Genomic DNA, 22,706 nt, shown 5'->3' with positions numbered 1-22,706 from the left:
CTGTTTAGCAGTGTTTTCCTGTAATTCTTTAAGAACTTCTACCTGTTTAGCAGTGTTCTCTGGTATTTCTTTAAGTGAGTTATTAATGCCCTTCTTAATGTCCTCTGCCAGCATCATGAGGTATGATTNTAAATCCGAGTCTTGCTTTTCGGGTATGTTGGGGTATCCAGGACTGACTGAGGTGGAAGTGCTAGGTTCTGATGATGGTGAGTGGTCTTGGTTTCTGTTAGTAGGATTCCTACGTTTGCCTTTCGCCATCTGGTGATCTCTGGAGTTAGTTATAGTTGTCTCTGGTTGGAGCTTGTTATTCCTGTGATTCTGTTACCCTCTGTCAGCAGTCCTGGGAGTTCAGCTCTCTCCTGAGTCTCAGTGGTCAGATTATTCTCCACAGGCAAGCTCTCCTCTTGCAGGGAAGGTGCACAGAGAGCTGGCATTCAGACCTGCCTCCTGGGTGAAGATGTAGGCCTGAAATGGGGCCTGTCCCAGAAGATGTGTAGCCTCTGTAGTTTGCATACTCACCTGCACAGACTAGTCTCCGAGGGACCCTGGACACTATATGGCTCTCTCACCTGCTCTGGTGGACATAGCCCTCCCAGGTGGCCACCTTTCCTCTGGTGGGAAAGGTGCCCAGATGTCTGGAGCCCGAAACGGGGTCTGTCTCAGAAGCTGTGTTGCTTCTGCCTATCCCAGAAGCTGTGTAGCTTCTGTAGTCTGCACTCTCACCAGAGCAGACTGGAGCCTGGGCAACCTGGAGCAAAGATGGCTCCCTTACTAGCTCAGGCAGTGAGAATCCTCCTGGGTGGCCACCTTTCTTCTGGTGGGGAAGGTGCCCGGATGACTGGAGCCTGAAAAGGGGTCTGTCCCAGAAGCTGTGTTGCTTCTGCCTGTTCCAGAAGCTGTGTCACTTCTGCAGTCCACACTCTCACCAGAGCAGACTGGAGCCTGGGCGACCCAGAGCAAAGATGGCTCCCTTACCAGTTAAGGCAGTGAGAGCCCTCCCGGGTGGACACCTCTCCCCTGCTTTGCTTTTAAGTAGCTTCTCTCTTCTGTCCTGCTGAGAGTTAGGTATATCTTATCTCTTATTCATTCTGTCAAATATTTCTCTGACTTGTCAGTTTGACTGCCCCTCAATTAGATGGCATTGGTATTAAAGTGTTTACTAAAGTGTATCTCAGTGAGAGTTATTAAAGATGTGTACTAAGGGTGTGTCTGTATTTCAGCTGGATCACACAGCCGTAGGTCTTTGGATGTGATCCCTTGCTATAGTAGCTTTGTTGCTGGATTAAAATTCCTCTATCTAACTTATATACGCAGAGGACAAATCTGCAGTGAGCAAGACTCCATTCATACAGACCAGGAAACAGAACAGACATCAAAGCTACAGAGCATATGCCACAAATCAAAGGTGTCAAGAGATTCCAGTGATCAAACGATTCAGTTTATCTCTGGTAGCCCATTTGTGCCTCCCATCTTAGCTTAATATGGTATGTGTCTCTTTACATGGAAAAGTGCTATGCTTTGGTCATTATGACGCTAGAATCAGCATGATGTTTTACCATATCTCTTAAGTTTATACTTCATTTAATGAGACTGGGCATATACAGCCTCAGAAATTGCCTCTGAATTACATAACATTGATTTTTATATAATAGTCCTCTTTTTTTCTTATCTGCAATTGCCTGATATATATTTTTCTATCATGTAATTTTTATGCATGAGATTTTTGCTTTCTGTGCATTGTTTAATGGAACATAACCATTTTATAAAAAGTTACAAGAAAGAAATTAATTAGCCCTTGGAAGATAAATTAAATGGCACAGCTACTGCATACCATAGAAAAGTGAAGATTTATGACTTTACCATCATGAATCGAAAGTAAAGTCCTGTTGTGATGTGAATCCACACTCAGCATGGCAATCTGACTCCCATACTGAGCAGTAATTATGACTCTTTTCAGTTATAACACCTTTCTGATTTCTCTTGTATTAAATAAGAAAATTGTTGAGGTCTGCTTCTTTTAATATAACTGTCGGCATTTTGTATCCTGTCTCCATTCTGTTCAAAAGATGAAATTAAGGTATCCACTATTGAGCTGACACTAAAAAATACTCCTAATAGGTCAAAGAGCCATGGTTGTATTACTCATACTGTTATCTCAATACTCTGAAAGTCTCCTGTCCACCACTCCTCTTACTTCACTTAGAACCAATCAGCTTAGAGGTCAGCTGATAGTACTCGGCCTAGTAAGCCAAAATGTTACACTGTTCATCTCCTTGCCTTCTGAACTTTTGAACCTGTTGTTTGTTTGTTTGTTTGTTTGTTTGTTTCTTTCTTTCTTTCTTTTTCTTTTTTTTTCCTTTAAAAAGTCTGTTCCAATACAAGCATCTATTACAGTTTGGTTTCCAAGGCCTCTGTAATTCTGATCGATCAGTCTTAGGGTGTGCATTCAATAAACTTGTTTAACTGAGATCAATGTTTGTACAGTTCATGGGGCAGTTTGTGAACCCCAACAAAAATAAGGCCCTTCATATTGCTTATAAGTCTTACAGTTTGTCCCAGCCTGAATCTCTAAGCTCATCATGTCAGAACCTCACCTACAGAACCCTGAAACAGGACATCTACATATTTATCACAGAGAAAGATCATCCAAGTAGTAAATTCCAAATAAGGGGTATAAGCAGAGACTGTAAACCATCTACACCTCAGAAGATATAAAGAGTTTTAGTTCCATGTGGCAGAGAAAATGTGTGGGTTCATTCCAAAGGTCCCAAGCCTTTTCTCAAACATAAAGAGAAACTCCATTATGCTTAAGGAAAGACTTGGATGGAGACAGGAGGAGATATGGGAGTTTATCTTCAGGAAATATGAGATTTCATGGTGGACAATAGATCTACACTGAAGCTGAGCAGCATTAGCCATCCAATAGCACTCTATTTATTTGGAAGTTTTCATAGATTTTCCTATCATTTTTGTAGTCTTTTCAACCTTCTTCTCCCTACACGCTTATCCTTGATGGTTAAAGATCTTTAACTCTGCAAATTGGGATTTCCATGAATGATAGCAGTGTCCCTTAATACAACAGAACTGCAATTCTCTTGTCTAATGAAATCTTACTGAAATGCTATAAAAACATTTTTTCACAGTAGAAGCATTGCTTCTACTTTTTATAGTATAGCATATAAAAGGGATATCTCTGATTATAAATTATAATTTTGCTCATTTTTACATAAAAGAAGGTAGACTATTCTTTGTTTAGTTATAGTAATTTCTATTCTAAAATAAAAAGCTGTTCAGATTGAGTTTAAATATGAATTACATATAAGTGTTACTGTCACTAGTGATTAAAATAATTTACATTAATCATTGACATACCAATTTTTAATTTTAATATGGAAATTATGAAGGTTATAGTTTAGGTAAGAGTATTTGAAGTTTGCAAATGTCAGGATGTTCTTATGTATAATTATCTTTTATTTTAGGCTTGATAGATTAAAATTGAATAGTAGCAGAAGCAGAACATTTTGCTAGGGTTAACACAATATGTAAGAAAATAGCAAAAATATATTTAAAACATTTGCTCTTTTTCTTGCTTACATATAGTGATAAATTTAATTTTTATTTTCATAGAAATTATACTTTTAAATGTATACAGTTTTAATTATCTATAGTTTTAAATTTGAAATATTTAACATTAAAAGTTGGCATATCTCCATCATAAGTGAATACCAAAGCTATATCTATGTAGGTACCATATTTTTTGGAAAAATTCAAAATAATTGTCTTTTTAAAAAGTAATTTTTTAAATAATTTTTTTATACAAATTGAGTAAGACACTGCATTTTCCACTCAGAATCAATTCCAATTTAGATTACAGGTCTATCTTAGACATGTTGACCTTTCCATGATATTTACTCTCAACCTGAAGGCAAGTGAATCCCAGCGTATGCACAGCGACTCAGTCTGCCATCCTCAGATGAAGATCAAATGTCATACTTCATGGTGCTAACACACTTGACCTACAGGAGTCAATTCATTCTTGGGCAATCACACAATCTTAACTATGACCAGGATTTTAGTATTTTTGCATAGGTTAGTGGAAAGACATGCTAAATTAATTTTCTATGGCAATATAACAACTTACTAAGAGATGCTAAACAATGAAAAATGGAAACCCTCTTATCAAGCATGGATGAGCTGTGGTTTAGGTTGCATCTTGAGGCTATAGTCACAGGAGGTATAGGTGGACTACACTTTTAGTACGACACTATGGAATATTCTGTGGTATTTGTGTGAAAGATGTCTGTTGCAGAATATTTGCTCTTCAATCACACTAGGGCGGTGGGAGGCTTGTGATTGAACAGAAGGGAGGCAGGGCAAGGAGTGGAGGAGACAGAGAGAAGGTCTGAGGACGAAAGGGAGAACCAGAATGGAGGCTGATGTGGTGTTATCAAAAGGATAGAATAATTGTGCTAAAGTTTTATAATCATCATTTGGCTCTGAAATTATTTTATTGGCATCTTGTAAATGGTGTTATTATTGAAACATAAATCTGTCTGGCTAATTAAGCGTTAAAAGTATTGATTCTACTGAGTAATTAGGTGTTGAGATGGCTAACCAGGGGTGCCTGGAACTGGGGAGGCATCTGAGAGATGGCCTGGTGGGAGCCATGTGACCTTGCAGGACTGGCAAGTTGGCCAGCCAAGAGACGGAGCAAGTGAGATCACCTGACGCAGGGGCTGCCTCTAGATATTTCCCGCAACAGATGACTGTCTCACATCAGACTTCAATTAATGATGAGGACAGTAGAGACACAGAGCCAGGAGGTTTGAAGCATAACCAACAAACTACCTGATTGTCACACAGACACACACTTAAGTGAGATGGTTTCATTTCACTGACCCAATAAAGTCTCGGATATTGGGGTGTTTTGCCCTAACAGTCCCTATCTCTTCTTAACTTGAGCTCATAGTACATCTTTCTGTTGAGGTTCTCAAACCTGATCCCAACTCAGTCCCAATTCTTTCACATGGGAGTTTCCTTCAAAGAGATATTTGCTTGAGTCTTACCTTAGTCATCTATAATGAGGATTTTGGTTTTATTTAATTTTTTGTAATTTTCATTTTTATTTTTTCTGTGTTTATTTTTATGATGTAGGTTCCACATGTGTCACTGTGCTTATGTTTGTGATGTCACTATCTAAACAATAAATAGATAAAATATTTAGAATAATTTATAATAATTTTAGGATATTTGCGATTAGTTAGCAAAGTCTGAAGGAAAACAAAGAGTAAGAGATTTAATGGTTATTAATATAGACTAAACATATTAAAGTAGGCCTTATTTATATGCTTGTATATTAAAATGAGTGTGTTGGACTTACTTAATACATACTAATCTATGTGTCTATTACATACTAATAACAAGACCAGTTACATGGAGTTTTCATTCCTAAACTGCCCCAAACTCTGTCAGGATAAATACCAATAATGGATTGTATGGTATGGTGACACTCTCTCACACAAGGTTTTTAACTCAGTTTTAGTCATACTACTTGGTAGAGGGAAGGAATAATGAAATGGACAAAGGGTCTAAGAATAGATCAGAAATAATTTGAGAAAATAAATCCAGTTACTGTAGTATTGATGTATGAACAACTCCTTAACAGTCACATTGGTTGCGAAATTGAAAGGGGCAAGCTCTTTACAAGTAAACAATTTAGACTGAGCCAACTGTGACATGAGAAAAGTTTGAGAATCATTTTAGAAAGTGATTCTACTTTTAAATGCAAGGCAAACTGTAAGAAATTATTAATAATTTATGGCATTCAATGTAGGTGCTATAACTTGAACTTTGTCCATTGTACAGTGGGAGGAGACATAATTAAAACAAACAAAAAATAATTTGGAAAGAATTTGAGCAATGAAGCACCTCTAGCTGTTTCAAAGCTTTGTTTTAGGGAAAAATAGAAGGCAGATGAGGATAGAGGTCAGAACTGAGCGACAACCTCGCCATGCTGGTGTATGACATCACTCTGTTTAATCTTATTTTAAACTTGGTTAGATTGAGGTGTCCTGGGGGACAAGGACAGCATACTTCTGGGTGTGATTCTGAGAATTACTGAGAGGGCTCTCTAAGGGAGAAAGGCCTGTCTTGAGAGTCGTTGGTGCTATCCCATAGGCTGTGGACTAAACACAATTAAAGGTGGAAGCTGAAGGTCCCTGGTACCCAGCTGGTAACCCAGATTTCTCAAATCTCCACTACTGATTTACATGTGAGACAACTGTGTGGCTTTCAATTGCTCAGCCGTTCTTGTCTCTGAGTTTCCCTCTTGGGAGACTGAGTAACACAAGGGGCTGTTCCAGTAGACATAAAGCAGTAGGGTCAGTGGGAGATGGTGCCATGATCATCAAGAATTCAGCTTAAATTCTTGAGATAAAGGAAGTACTCCTCATTAAATCATTTGTTGGGAACGAGTTTCCCCCCCCCCCCCCCGAGAAGCCTGGACATCACCCCTGGATATTGGCATCAACCAAATAAATGACTTCTGCTCATATTTGCTAGTATTGGTTTTGACTTCCAAATTTTCTGAGTTCTGGTAGAAAGCCAAGCCATTGTTTTCTGTACTGAATTCTACCCAGCCCATTTCACTGATTCATAGGTAGGATTCTATCCATAAACAATAAATTATGAGACTGTCAAACCTCCTTTCTGATTCAGAATAACAAAGAATTGAAAGAACCAGAGTCTGTAGTTGATAGAAATCTCTTGAAGGCCTGAACCCTCGTTTAGGTTTTGTGACTTCTTGCAACTTTGGCAACAGATAATTGGCAATGTTTTGTTCTCTGAGTTTACAATTTTACTAATAGAATCTATCTGTAGTTAGTATTTATATTCAGACATAGTAGGAAACACTACATCATTTATTGAGCACAGCATTTGTGTTTTTCAAAGTTGGTCTTGACGAAGACATATAGAAAAGAAAGCTAAATGAGCAATGCCAAGTTCTCAACATGACTTTGTCCTCAAAGCCTGAAGGCTTTAGATGAAGAAGACGAGGTGCAGCATGTTCCTCTGAGAATCTGAGGCACGCCTGTACTAACAGGGAACAAGCCAAGCCCAAGCTGGGGCCCAGAGGAAGGGTAGATGTCCTGAGCTTGCTAAAGGGGAAATGTCACTCACTCGCCTACTGGCTGTGGTTTGTTTGTTGGTCTTTTTCCCTCTTAGACTTTTCCAGGATGGACTAGAATTAAAGTAAACAGTCAGGAGAAGAAAGTTGGGAATTTCATTTACTATATTCATCGCCGTGAGAGCACCAGCCAAGAAGGGAAAAAAAATATGATGTCTTAGTTGGGGTTTCTATTGCTGTGATTAAATTTCATGACCATAAACCCCAGAAGAAAAGGGTTTATTTCAGCTTACAGCTCCCATCATAGACCATCATCAAGGGAAGTCAAAGCATAGACTTGAACAGGGCAGGAACCTGGAGGCAGGAGCTGATGCATAGGCTATGGAGTGGTGCTGCTTACTGGCTTGCTCCTCATGGCTTGCTCAGCCAATGGCCCCACCCACAGTAGGATGGGTCCTCTCCCATCATTACTAATTAAGTAAAACCCTACAGGCTTACTTACAGCATGTAGACATTTTCTCAATTGAGTTTCCTTCTTCCCACATGACTCTAGCCTGTATCAAGTTGACATAAAACTAGCAAAAAGTACATGAATTTGTCACTTTGGTGTTTGAAACACCCAAAGTTACTCATCAGGCAAATCCCTCCAGGAGCAGAAAACTGTGCCCATAGCAACCCAGAGACAAAGCATCCCAGAAGAGCCAAATGAGAGGGACAGGATGATGGGCATGACGGGGAAATGGACTTGTAATCACATTAAGTTTTACATGGATTTTTATTTTTTTTCACATATAGTTTGGAGTACAGGTAGTGTGTTTACTTTGGAGGATTTTCCAGGAGTTGCACTGCAGAAATTGATTTTGAGCTATAGTATTATAAAGATAAAACTTTCTTCTGGCAGATGTTCCCTGTTCTATCCTCATTTCTTTCACTTTCCAGCACCTCTGCCCTTGCTATAGCTTCAAACTTGTAAGGAGTTATCGAAAATTATAAAACACTAAAATGCAGATTTTAAAGAATGATCAAGCTACTGTCTTCAGAGATATCTTTTGATCTTGAGCTTCAATCAGTATCATTTTCCAACTTCCAATTTGTCTCAGAAGAGGCTGAATTAGTTAAGTGCTCTGGAACCCAGTGGAGATTTCATTATCCCTCTTTATTTAAACTGATGTTGATAACTGAAGGTAATGTAGAGATTATTTACCCAAATATGGACAGCTGTTCCCTATCCATTAGTCAGTGTCAGCATCAGGATCAACAAGATATGATGGAGTTGACATTGGGCTCCAGGATATTTTAGCAATCTAGTCTTTCTTGCAACAAACTAGAAGTTAGATAATAATACTGAGTAAGGTTCAAGGATGGTAGATATTTCTGTTGGTAACAGAATTATAAACAATACACATATATATGCACATTATATATGTGCATATGAACATCTGTGCCATATAAGGAGAGTTCACAAATAGTTTATTTTTTTCCACGTGAAGACATGATAAGAAGGTATTTCTAAGATAAGACCGAATCGAAATCTTAGCTTGATTATGCTGGTGCCTCAAAGAATCTTGAATAGCCATGACCACTGAAAAATGAATTCTGGGGCATGTTCACTTAGCTAAGTGTCCTGTTTAATGTTAAATTTTAAAAATGATAATATTCTGCTTCATGAATAATTTAGTTTCATACCATGTCTGAGTATGGATTAAAAACTTAACTGTGAGTATGCTAATGAAATTGGTAACTTAGAAATCAAAAACACAGCCAATCACTTGGTGCCAGCACAAGAGCACATGCGAGAAGCTTCTGACCTACATGATATTTTCTAACCCTTGCCAACTTTCTCTAGACTGTCTCAGTTCATTGGTGATTCTGAATTATTTTCCTGTCACTTGATGAGTTGAAGGTGCCCTTGCTATAATATATACCAGTATTCAGAGACACACCGGATGACTTGGGAAGTGTTGCTGTAGATCATACATCACAGGTGGAGGTCATATTATGCTGGCAACAATGGAAACTAAAAATCTGTTTTTTCACTGTTGGGTTCATTAATGACAATTATTTCAACAGAACTTCTTTATGATTGATAAGGAATCAGGTGTTCACTGAAGCACTGCTAAAGTGCTTCATCCTAAACTCTTGTTAATTATGGTAAATCTTTAAAGGTTTCGTTCTAATTTTAAAATCAAGCTAGAATTGGAAAACCAACATTGCTGGTAAACCCAGATCAATTTTGAGAGTAACTCTAAAGCACACTAAAGCTTGGTGTTTTAAAACCTGATGGAAATTCATACCTGTACTCCTCTTGGGTGAAGCGTGGGATCTCTCCAGGATGTAAGACAAGAATTCTCACCGTGGCACTGCTGGACATCACAGGTTCACCGTCATCAAAAGCCACAACCACCAGCTAAAAAAGTGACAGAATCCGCATACAGATTATAAACAGGATAAAATGCCAACCCTTACTGTGACAAAGATCTTGTTATTTTATTCTTGGTTCCTACTTTTGGGATCATTTCTCTACTCCCTTTAAGGAATGAGATATTGGGTTAGAATATGACCTATTCTATCTTAATCTTCTTGAACAACCCGCTAGGTAGTGCCATCAAGTTAGTTACTAACTCTAATAAGAAAAAACAACTTCTAGTAGAGTATATGGATCATGCTTTATCTATGTAATTTTAAATGGTTTTCTATATTCAATGTTGCCTAAAAGAAAATAATATATACTTTTATAGTACCAACATACTTACTTAAAAGGTGTTAAATCCAGTGGTATCAGCAGCAGAACCATAATTAGCTTACTTATAAAGAGAAATTAATTTTTCAATGAGTTTTCTCACACTTTAAAGAGCAGAGTGTTTCTCTCTAGAGAATAAAATTAGCAATCTTTGTAGTTTAACACTTTGTTATATAATCTCTTAAAAACAATTAGCCCAAACAGAGCCAAGATCACGTAGTACACAGTGGGAATTATTCAAATACATAATCTGAGAGAAATTTTAGTCCCATGAGGGGTTAGCTACACATTATTAGTACAATATTAATTGGTCCTTTTACTAACCATAACACACAGAGAAGTGTTCTAATATTTATGTTAAAACATTTCAAACACTTTCACGGAAGTGTATATTCTTGTGAAAAATTAGAGCTGAGGTAGAAATTTACAGGTTCTTTAAAATCAATTGCATCAGGTAGTGTTTTGCTGGGGCAAACACATGAAGAATGTTTTCCTGAAGTGGATACAGGTAAAAAGATGTCTTACTAAGACTTGTGAGGGAATGTTTTGCTGAAGCAGACACAGGTGCAAGGATGTCTTGCTTAAGCAAGCATGTGAAAGGCCAAGTGATGAAGGAGTCTTCGCTACCAACACACATGTAATGGTCCACCTTATAGTGTGTAGTTGAGCTCCATTTGTCCTGACTCCATAGAAAGAAAAGCACCAAAAATTTCAGGTGGTATGCTGGGGCTTTGGGCTGATTGGCAGAGTGATGTCAGCTGAGACAGACTCACATGGAGTGTTGCTAAGACAGACTCACATGCTAAGACAAAACACATGGTGAGGCAAGACCCATGGAGGACATGTGATGGTTGGAGGGAGCATAAATAGGACTCAACGGACTGTGAGAGGGGCTTGCTGGTAGAGTTATTGGTGCAAGGCTTCTTGGTCTCCAGTCTTAGCTGATCTTTGCTTCGTCAAGAGAGGCAGAGCTGATAACTTCTCTTGGTGCTTCACATGGTTCTCATTCCTCCTACTGACTCTTACCAACTCAGCTGAGGCTTTGCTGTTCTTGTTAGGTCACGCCACCACTGCTGCTATCCTGACACTACCGAACTGGACTGCTGATTGATCCATAAAAATGTATGCAAGTGGATCGAGCTCTGACTGATGACCTGTGAACGGAGATGCTGATTTCCTGACAATGCAGACGAGATTTGCTCGAAAGAACCATTTCTAAATAGGTCCACTTCCTCCATATCATAATAACCTTTTCTTTCTGGTGGGTGATGGGTTAAGACATTTAAGGACTATCATTAAAAGTAGGCTTTGAAAAAGTTAAAGCTGCATATAGCTACTTAATACAAAGCAACACGGTATAGATTAATGGATTTTTCCCCCCAAATTTCCTAGGAGCATTATTTGCTTCTGCAGTTTACCTGTGGGTTCTTATGCTTGTGAGCAGGTATAAGAAGAGATTCACACAAGTAGTTTTAGATCAATAGAGTTACTAGCTCTAAGAAACAACAGCAGCCTTTATATCTACTATTGTGGCATTAGAAATACAAAGAAAAATATAATTGTTCACTTGCACAGCAGAATGCTATGCTGACATTAGAATAATAGTACTAATTGTGTTAATCAGTATGGACAGTATATAATTAAATATAGATTGAATATCATGATTATTAAAAGACAGACTCTATTATAGGATCAAATATTAGCATCTATTTATGCCAACCATAAAATACTAGCTGACTTTTTTATTTTATAGTAGGCTCTCAAATTTCTAGGAGAAACAATTTTTAAAAGTTAAAGAGGAGAAAAGTAGGAAGAAAAAAATCATATTGATAACTGTTAAGCAAAATGCTCAGGCTGAATGTTGGATAGAGGTCACCAACAAAGTGGCACACTGACCTTGAAAATCGTTGTAGGCTCTTCATTAAGATTGACGCGGGTTACTACTCTTCCAGAATCTTCCTCTACATCAAAAATACTGGCCGGGTAGGGAAACTGCACATCATCCACTCGATACCTCACACGACTTGCAGGCATCCCCTGAAAAGGAATAATTGATCGATCAGGATGACTGGAAAGGGCACCAGAGGAGATAAACTGATTCTCACAATGAATGGTTTTGCAGAAAAGAAAAATTCCATGCAGTAAGAGGTAAAACGTACGAGGTATTTCTTTCTGTGCACAACTCAGTCTGAATCAATGACGTGTGCTATAACGGGCTTCAGTAAAATGATTTCCGTGTGGGAAAACCCCTCTCTTGCCACAGACCTCTTCTGCTCCAGGTCTTGTCTTCCTCTCTGGATGGCTACTGTGCTCTATTGTTTTCTCGGCCACAATTGTTTCACACTTAATTATGCTAATCTAAATCCAGACATGCTGGATTCTTTTTGCTTATGTGCATCTCCATCTCCCCCCAAAATCCAAAACAACAAAAAACATAAAAACCAAAAATTTTAAAAATCAAAAAACCCCCCAAACAAACAAAAAACCCACAGAAAACAAACAAAAAAAAACTCAAACAAAACAAAACAAAACAACAACAACAAACCACAAAAACATTTAAATAATGGACTGGTGAAGCTAGAAAATAGATAAGGAATGTTTAGTCAAGTATTAGTCTTTTTTTTTTTTATTAGAATTTTCTTTATTTACATTTCAAATGCTATCCTGAAAGTCCCCTATACCCTCCCCCCCGTCCTGCTCCCCTACCCACCCACTCCCACTTCTTGGCCCTGGTGTTCCCCCTTATGGGTCATATAAATTTTGCAAGACCAAGGGGCCTCTCTTCCCAATGATGGCTGACTAGGCCATCTTCTGCTACATATGCAGCTAGAGACACGAGGTCTCGGGGTACTGGTTAGTTCATATTGTTGTTCCACCTACGGGGTATTAGTCTTAATGGGAAGACATGTAAATCCTTAAACCTTATAGGCCTATGACATCAACCATTGCTTTAAGCTTACTATCAACTTGTGGAAGGTGAAAGTGTTTAGAAACACATGTAATCAATTATCCTACTGCAGCGGTTCTACCTGATAATTTCAATGAGGCCATATAAAAACTAAGAACAAAAAAAAAGTGGTAGTGTATCTCTTTTTGGCTTCAAAAAATAACATGAACAAAAAGAGGCCAACTCATGCTACCTAGTGAGTTTCAGGACATTCTGGAATGCAGAGACAGACCCTGGGTTCAAATCAAGATGGAGGGGGGGAGTGGGAACAAGAGCTGGAGAGTGAGAGAGACTTAATTCTCATAAAAGCTGTTCAAAACCTTCTGGTGCTTTCATTCAAATGCACAAATCTGAACTGTTCACACGGTGATACTACATCCTGAAAATAACTCATTTAAAAAAATATATCTAATTTGAACTCACTATTCATTTGTGCTTCACACATTGCTATAATTTATGCTTGAGTGCATTTGCTTTACTTCTGAATCTCACTTTCTGAATCCATGCTCATGATTCCCTGGCTCTGTTTCAGATATGCCTGTGAGCTATTTTTATTCACCAGTTCTACCCGAGATAATATCACACATTTCTGTTTATTTATTGCAGCGGTGTAAATACGAAATATCTCCTACAAGCTCATGTTTGGGAACTTCAGCTTCCTGACCTCTCGGGCATAATTTTGGAGGTCATGGGAACTTTAGGGGATAGTTCTAGTCATTGACCATTGGTCTTGGGAATGTGTATTTGAAGGCACTTTCTATCTCGCTACCATTTTCTTGCCCACTGTGATACACTCACATGCTTTCTGTCATGTGTTCACATTACTATGAGGATTTGTCTAGCACGTTTGCCAATGAATAAAGGCCTAAATACTTTGAAATTGCAAGTCAAAATAAATCATTCCTCTTTTGAAGCTACTATGTTAGGTATTTTGTAACAGCAATGCACCATTAATTAATGCATAAACTTAGGACTAGGAGAGGGGTCATTGATGGGACTAAGCTTATCCACATGGGTTTGCTAATGCAAATGCAGAGAATAAGCACCATGCATGTGAAGTTTCAGAGGAGAGTAGACATTGTTATTAGAGTAGCCATCTGTGTTATAATCTTCCCGTGTCTTAAAATGTAGTGAGGAAGAGCTAAACTATAACAAACTTATTAGCTTAGCAGATTAAATTTTATGAGAGCACAGTGTCTTATCTGTGGCATGGTCACTGATCATTTCTATTGGCCAGGCATTCAGGGAGAGCTGAGAGCCAGGAATGAAGCAGAAAGATCTGTGAAACACACACTTTGACTGAAGACCAGCTCTTTCAAAGTGGTAGACAAAGAAGCCAGAGATTTTGAAGTGTGAAGTACCATTGAAAAGAGACACACTTCATATGCCCCAGTACAGGGGAACACCGGGGTCAAGAAGAGGGAGTGGGTGGGTAGGTGAACGGGGGGGGGGGGGGGTTTAGGGGACTTTGGGGATAGCATTTAAAATGTAAATAAAGTAAATACCTAATAAGATTGGGGGAAAAACGATTATTTAATAAAAAAAATACAAAAAAAAAAAAAGAAAGAAAGAAAAAGAAAAGAGACGGAACACTGGAGTAATAGGAAATGTGTCCTGAAGCCATTTCAGGGAGGAAAGAAACTCCATTCATTGCAGGCTCTAGGTAGCAGTTTTCAACATGTGGGTCATGACTGCTTCAGGGGTCCCTATCAGATCTTTTGCATATCAGATAATTACATAATGATTCATAACTGTAGCAAAACTACAGTTATGAAGTAGCAACAGAATAATTTTTTGGTTGAGTGTTGGCACTACATGAGGCGCTATATTAAAGTATAGCAGCATCTGGAAGGTTGAGAACCATTTCCCTAGGGTATAAGACTGCAAACTCATTTGGGACTTTGCTTTGAAATGGAGTGCAGGTGAATGTTATGTTTACAAAGTATAGTCTCCACCCCATTCTCAGAGACCATTGTAGCCATGGTAAGAGGAGAAGTAGCTACAATTTGAGTTGGCAAAGAGCTTTATGGCATCCACTTGGTGCATGTATTTCTGCTGTATATTGAAAGAATATAACTTTATTATCATAATTATTATTCCTAAAGGCTTATAACCCATGACTTTGTCTTGTATTAGACTTTTTAATGCTGCTGCAATTTATTGTTATTATTTTTGAGACAAAGTCTCTCAGTGCAGTCCTAGTTGACCTGGAACTTACTATGTAGATCTTTTCGGTTTTGAACTGACAATGATCCTCTCGTCTGTGCCTCCCAAGTACCAGGACTAAAGGCACATGGCACCACACACCCATAACACTATTAGAATTTTTATATTCATGGGGTTCCTTAAAGTTAGAGTGAATATACAAGGATTATGAGGTGGCCAAGAGCTCCTGGGGGCACAGAAGCAGGATCTACACTCTGCACCTGAAATTTCCCTTACAGGCTCAGGTATTAAATGTATTTACTTCAGGCTGGTGGCTCTGTTTGGGCAGTATGTAGAATTTGGAGTTATTACTTCACTGGTGGGTGAGAATTTCCTTAAATGTTGTGCCCAGCCAGCCCTTATTCCTGTCTTCTTCCCTGCTATCTCATTTGCCATAAGTCTCTCCCACATTTCCATGCCCATGAACTGCACTTCTTTACTTGCACTGCCTGCCATGATGAACCAAGCCCCTCTGTCACCATAAAGTCCATCCCCTTTCTTGCAAATTTGCTGTCATTTATTGTGGTCATAGTAACTCCCATGCCATGTAAATGTATGCTATTTGCCATGTGTGTAAGAATACATTTCACCGGGCATGGTGGCGTATGCCTTTAGTCCCAGCACTCGGGAGGCAGAGGCAGGCGGATTTCTGAGTTCGAGGCCAGCCTGGTCTACAAAGTGAGTTCCAGGACAGCCAGGGCTATACAGAGAAACCCTGTCTCCCCCCCCCCCCAAAAAAAAGAATACATTACAGGCTTCACAGGGGTAGTGACTGGATCTGCACAGCTTGGAGGACATTCTGCCTTGTATGTATTTAAGGAGCATTTGACAGAATAAATGAATTAGAGAATTAAAGGTTATTGGTGTTGACCACACCCAGGCATTCTGATGACAGATATTTAAATATGTAATGCCATACTTTGAGAGGGTTAAAGAGCTGTTATCTCCCTAGTCATTTTACATGTGAATCATAAATTTTCCAAGTGGCTGAAAGGACATCCAGCCACACAAGAAGTATGGTGCAAGAGGCATGTTTATTGGAAACTGAATCTTTGCAGTTGATGTGCATTTTCTTAGACAATGACAATGTTGCTTCTTAACAATGCTGACATCAGCTTTAGCAACCAATCTGAAATTTTACTAAATATCAGACTATGCATGGTATACTTATTCTTATATTTATATCTAAAATATGTCTAGGAGTTAGCATAAGTGTTCATATTTTACAAATGACAAAGCCAGGGTTTTAAAAATGAATTCATTTCCTGAAATCATCTCAGATAAGTAGCATAGTCATCAGACATCTTTTGTATTTAAATGTGGTCCCCAGACTTGCAGTGCACTTAGAAATTATAAAATCCTACAGAAAATATCCCGCTAACATGTGAATAACATGGTAAGACAATTCATAAAATTAGCTTAAGGATGAAGTTGATGCTGCAGAAAAGCCCACCTGAGATGGGACCAGGTTGTTGGAAAGCATAGTTTCCATGGAGTCATCGTGATAAAGAACAAGAGTGTGGTATGCCAACAGAGGTTTTACTAACATTAGTGTCCATTCTGTCTGCAGTTTTATTTACTATAGATATGTAGACAATGTAATATGATAAATTATAGGCCATAAGCACAAGCAAATGTACCTTATCATGATGGTGGGGTTTCTTTGTTTTGTTTTTCTTCACACACACACACACACACACACACACACACACACACACACACACACACACACACACTCCCAGGTTGAGATTACTGTTCATCATTACAGGAAAATCATGGTGGCAGAGTTGCGAAGTGGAAACCACTGAAAGCCACGTTTCAGTACGCCCTGAGTGTTCAGGCTTCATAGAACTTAAAACTCAGTATCATTCCATACAATGCAATGGAAATAGCTAATATAGCAAAGTAAATATAAATGTATATTAAGAAATTATAAGCAATTTCACTTTTTATTTTGTATATTTTTTAACTTTAGGTTTCCATTCTTAGGGGTTAAATGTAGTAGGTTTTAACATAATTATGGTAAAAATATCATTAATTACTGCAGACAGTAATTGCAGAGCTGTGTGAAAGATGTTGGAAGCACACAAACATGAGGAATTTCAATGAGACTGTAATGGGCCCAAATCATTAGACTCCTACCATCACGGGACATCTCATTTAGCTATTTTTTTAAATACATAATTATCAAGATATTACTCAGGCTCACATAACTCCTTTTATATTAATGTGATCATATTTTACTAGTAAATACTAAGCCCATTATCATTAAATCCAAATATTAAGTAATCTGTTTTCAGATATACTAAGTTCTTTTTTTCCCTCCCTGACATGGTTTCAAAAATTCTTTCTTCCAGTGTCTTTGACAAAATCTTTGGTTTACAGTTTGGTAACTGTATCATTCACACAGAATCTTTTAGGCATGAACTAACACTAGGAATTACTAAAATGTGGTTAGTATTGTTTCACCATTCCTGACAGCTTTGTCAAATTCATTTTTTGTAATTCTAATAAAATGCTGGGATGTCCTTAAAAATGATAAGAGGAAATGTGGGTCAAACCCAATTTCTTCGAACAATCTGCTTTTCATTTTTCTTTTTCTTGTTTGTATGTAACATAGATGTCTGACAGATGTGACCTGCAATCTAATCACCATGTGTGCAGCTATGGTATGACCACAGCTATCAAAGTCCTCAGAAACATTTGCTCTTAGATTATTCACCAGTAAAGTTCTTGAGAAATATTCTTAATAGAGAGAAAGCTGACTCCTCAAAATTTCAAATAACCCTGTTGTGTAGCTTTCCTGATTTAGATACATTTGCTAGCTTAAGAGACAGCAAATTCCTATTTCCCTTACAAAATAGACCACATAACCCAAAGGCTGAGCCTGGACCAGAGTGAATAATTTGTGATCTTGTTCCTGCTTTCCTAAAATCTTCCCATTTTTAATGATTAAACAGGAATTGGGGGGGGGGCAGGAGAGATGGCTCAGTGGGTGTGAAAACTTGCTGCTCTTCTTGGGGAGCCACGTTTCATTCCTAGCATGCAAGTCTAGTGCCTCATAACTATCTATAGTTCTAGTTCCAGGAGATCTAATCCTCTTCTGGCCTTCATGGGTACATGCACACATGTGTTATATATTCACACTCATGCATATCATTAAAAACTAAAAATAAGTCTTAAAAATAATCAAGAATTCCTACTGGTGCTCTCATGAGGTTTGGAACAGGACCCTTCAAAGAGATATTTGCAGCTTCTGTTCACTGGAACACTATTTACTGTATTCAGATTGTAGAAACAGCCTAGGTGTACACTGATGGATAAGCCTATAAAGATGTGTTCTATATTTACAGTGACACAGTGTATCGATGTATTGTAAAGACTGCTGTGCATACAGAGTCTTAAGAAAAAAGGAAATCCTGCCATTTGCAACAATGGGGATCCACATTGAGGGCCTGATGCAAACACTACTAATTAAATCCATAATGATAAATACTACTTAATTATTCCTGTTTGAGGAATGGAAAATGGGGAAACATTATCTAATTTTACTTGCATTAAGAACTTAAACTACACAAAGGAGAAGAAAGAACAGAGACTGAAAGGGACAGAAGTGTAGGAAAGTGGGGAGCTGACATATGAAAGTTCTAACATTTAACTATGCATTTTTTTTCTCTTTTCTACATGTAAGAACTTAAGGACAGAGTAGCTGAGTGAATGCGTGAGAAACTATTAGTGGGCTACGTAGGGTTGGCACAGGTTCATTCAAAACACATTTTCTTGAAGCTCCTGGAAACTCTTTTCAGTTGATGAACATTAAGTTTGCACATAAGAGGCCATAAATATCAGACAGTATTTACATGGGAATCAATATCTAATTACATTGCTAGTGAATAGATTATTTCTAGTAGACAGGTAAAAAACAAAAACACCCACAATAGCAATAATAAATTTCCCTTGACTTTATATATAATTTTAAATAACATAAAATAGTGGGGATCATATATGTACAATATTAAAGAGAAAACATTAGAAGGCTCTAATAGGTTGTCAAGTTATGTTTTATGTGTACAAACAAAATAAAGCCCCCTATATACAAGAACTCAGTGTCTATCCTCAGCTAAGCAAATATGCAACATGATACACTGCTTAGAAATTAATGGATGAATGTGTTAAAGGAAGGGGCTCATTCGCACACAGCATAAACTGATGTTAAAGATGTGGTCACCTCAAAACACCTAGAAAGAAAATTAAGATGCCATGAATAACTCCCAGAGAGACAATCTGTAAGAAGTTCAACAGAAAATTGAGAACTGTGGAATATTTATAGGCAAATTTAACACATTTCACATAAGATCTATATCTGCAACTAAATATCATTCCTGCAGGAAAAATTCTAAATATATAGACAAAAATGCGATGCAAATAAATAATGACAAAAAGAAAAAACGACCCAGAAATAAGGAGAGCCGAGTTATCATTGCCTTCCTAGATGGATGATTAAAGCCAATTGTTCTCCTCACAAGATGCCAAGTATCTCTTTCAGAAGACTTGCTTCTCTGTCTCCCGACAAGATGTTTAGAATAAAGCATCCTATTTAATATCTAACTGAATGTCTGTGAGTGAACTCCAAGGATGAAGTGTTATATTTTACCCGGTGCTGTAGGAAATGCCCCTTGTGTTGTGATCTTGTTCCACAAGGTTAAATTTCTACCAGAAGAAAAAGATTGGTGTGAACTATATCGTGGGTGACACTTTTTAATTGATCACATACTCAGACACACAACAAGTCTCAAAAAGAAGATTGAAATGACACCTTGAATTCTATCTCAAACACTGCAGATCATAGCTGGGTATCAACAACAAAAACAACAGAAAGTTTACAAACTCATGGAAACTGAACAACTCACTACTGAATGAAAGATAGGGAAAACAGAAATAAGAAGGAAACTAAAACCTTTCTAGAATTGAATTACAATAGAAAAAGAACCAACATACCCAAACTTATGGACATAGGAGGGCGGGTCTACGAGGCAAGTTCACAGCACTAAGTACCCACATAAAACTTTGGAGCTATCTCATAATTGTAAGTTAGCTACACATCTGAAATCTTAGAACAATAAGAAGAGAGAACAGCCAAAAGGGAATTGACAGTAAGAAATAATCAGACTTAGTGCCAAAAAAATATATAAAATGGAAATAAAAATTAAAAGAATCAATGAAATGAAGAGTTGGTTCTTTGAGAGAATGAATAAGATTAATAAATCCTTAACTAAATTAACTAAAAGATGAAGAGAGAAGAAATAAATTTTTAAAAGTAGAGATGAAAATGGCAAGATCACAAAAGATACCTAGGAAACCCAAAGATTCTAAGACCATACTTTAAAAATCTGTACTCCATAAAACTGGAAAACTTAAATGAAAATCTATATCAAGGTTAGATAAGCAATTAAGCAGTAATTAAAAGCCCCCCTCTCTCTTTCTCTCTCAGATAGATTCAGTGCAATTCTACAAGACTTTTGAAGAAGAGTTAATGCCAACACTCCTCAAATTATTCTACAAAATGCAAACAGAAGAAACACTGCTCAACCCAGACCTGGACAGATATGTGTGTATATATATATATATATATATATATATATATATATATATATATATATGTGTGTGTGTGTGTGTGTGTGTGTGTGTGTGTGTGTGTGTGTGTGTGTGTGTGGTGGTTTGAATTTGTTTGGCCCATGGGAAGTGACACTATTAGGAGATGTGGCCTTTTTGGAAGTGGTGTATCCTTCTTGGAGGAAGTGAGTCACTGTGGAGCCAGGCTTTTTGAGGTCTCCTAGTGTTTAAGCTACACCAGGTGTGGAAGAGGGACTCTCCTTCTGACTGCCTGCATAAGTCAGTATCCTGTATGCTTTCTTATCAAGATGTAGAACTCTCAAGCCCTCCAGCACGAACTATGTCTGCCTGTCTGCTGCCATGCTTCCCACCATGATAATAGAATGAACCTCTGAAATTGTAAGCCAGCCTCAGTTAAATGTTTCCCTCTGTAAGAGCTGCCTTGGTCTTGGTGTTTCTTCACAGCAATAGAACCTCAACTAAGACGGTATGTATTTATTCTCTTTATATGTGGGTGGTAGCTTTAAATCATATAATAGACATACTACAATCCATCTAACCACAGAGATTAGATACATTAGAAGGGACTGGGTGGGGGTGGGGAGAGAGCAATCTACCAAGGAAGGGGAAATAGGTCTGGAGAAGGAGGAGGGAGACTGAAATGGAAGGTTTGGTTGGAGAAGCGGAAGAAAGAGCTAAGGGGCTAAGGGAGAGACTATGGGGAGAAACAGGTAGTAATAAGGATCATTTGAGGGGTTATATGGAAACCTATTATAGTAGAAGATTCAGGAAATATACTCATATTTTAAAGAAATCTAAGTGGAATCACAGACTAATAGGAGGCAAAGCACCAACTATATATCTATTTCCATTTAGGGAGACCTTCATTGCTAGGAACTATTTACATCTAATTTAGTTATTGACCACAGAGGTCCCAAAGAACTTCTTACTCCCACCTCCAAACAACTCAGTCTATGGCCAAGGCTATTGTTTGTTCTTCACAAACTGAGAGTAAGGCCCCACTGCTGAAGATACCTTATTGAATATTATGCTGGTGCCTAAGAAGAAACTTTCATCCCCATTGACATGGTACTGACATGTGCTTTGCATACTACCACAAAAAAATGTTAAATACCTAAAAAGCTATAAACCCTTTATCTACATTGGTGATCTGCCTGAATGATAGATTGGTACAATAGTTGCATAGAAGTTGTGGGTGTCATGGAAGGCATTACAGAGACAAAGTTTGAAGCTGAGTCGAAAGGATGGACCATCCAGAGACTGCCCCACCCAGGGATCCATCCCCATCATCAGCCACCAAATGCAGGCACTATTGCATATGCCAGCAAGATTTTGCTGAAAGGACCCTGATATAGCTATCTCTTGTAAGGCTATGCCAGTGCCTGGCAAATACAGAAGTGGATGCTCACAGTCATCTATTGGATGGAACATGGGGCCCCTAATGGAGGAGCTAGAGAAAGTACCCAAGGAGCTGAAGGGGTCTGCAACCCTATAAGTGGAAAAACAATATGAACTAACCAGTACCTCCAGAGCTCGTGTCTCTTGTCTCATATATAGCAGAAGATGGCCTAGTCAGCCATCATTGGGAAGAGAGGCCCCTTGGTTTTGCAAACTTTATATGTCCCAGTACAGGGGAATGCCAGGGCCAAGAAGTTTGAGTGGGTGGGTAGGGGAGCAGGGTGGGGGGAGTGTATAGGGGATTTTCATGATAGCATTTGAAATGTAAATGAAGAAAATATCTAATAAAAATTTGAAAAAAAAAGTTGTGGTTGTAACCAACCTCTATTTGATTGGATTAAGGACAGTGCCCAGCAGAGTTTGGTAGCTGAGAACATGAAACTACATAGGCCATGGACCTCAGAGAAAATCAAAATAGTATTGTTCTGTTGCTAAAGAATCGTAGTAAGGCAGCTATTAAAAACAATGAATTTATGAAATTCTTGGGCAAATGGATGGATCTGGAGGATATCATCCTTAGTGAGGTAACCCAATCACAAAAGAAGTCACTAGATATGCACTCACTGATAAGCAGATATTAGCCCAGAAACTTAGAA

General features: G+C 38.1%; 1 protein-coding gene across 3 annotated transcripts in view; it reads right to left on the bottom strand.

Annotated features, from left to right (window-relative positions):
- The window catches only part of Pcdh15 (protocadherin related 15), a 1,443,732-nt gene that overhangs the window by 150,816 nt on the left and 1,270,210 nt on the right, over positions 1-22,706 (bottom strand). For all 3 annotated transcript variants that reach the window (XM_021204350.1, XM_021204353.1, XM_021204349.1), the window contains 2 exons: positions 11,763-11,903; positions 9,421-9,533 (listed from right to left, as the gene is read on the bottom strand). In XM_021204350.1, the coding sequence (XP_021060009.1) occupies positions 9,421-9,533; positions 11,763-11,903 (254 nt within the window). The remainder of the gene's footprint in view (positions 1-9,420; positions 9,534-11,762; positions 11,904-22,706) is intronic.

Source organism: Mus pahari, chromosome 9 (genome assembly GCF_900095145.1).
Source record: "Mus pahari chromosome 9, PAHARI_EIJ_v1.1, whole genome shotgun sequence".
In the NCBI taxonomy this organism is placed as follows: Eukaryota; Metazoa; Chordata; class Mammalia; order Rodentia; family Muridae; genus Mus; species Mus pahari.
The sequence above is the reverse complement of the archived record's forward strand: the minus strand, read 5'-3'. Positions and strand labels throughout refer to the sequence as shown.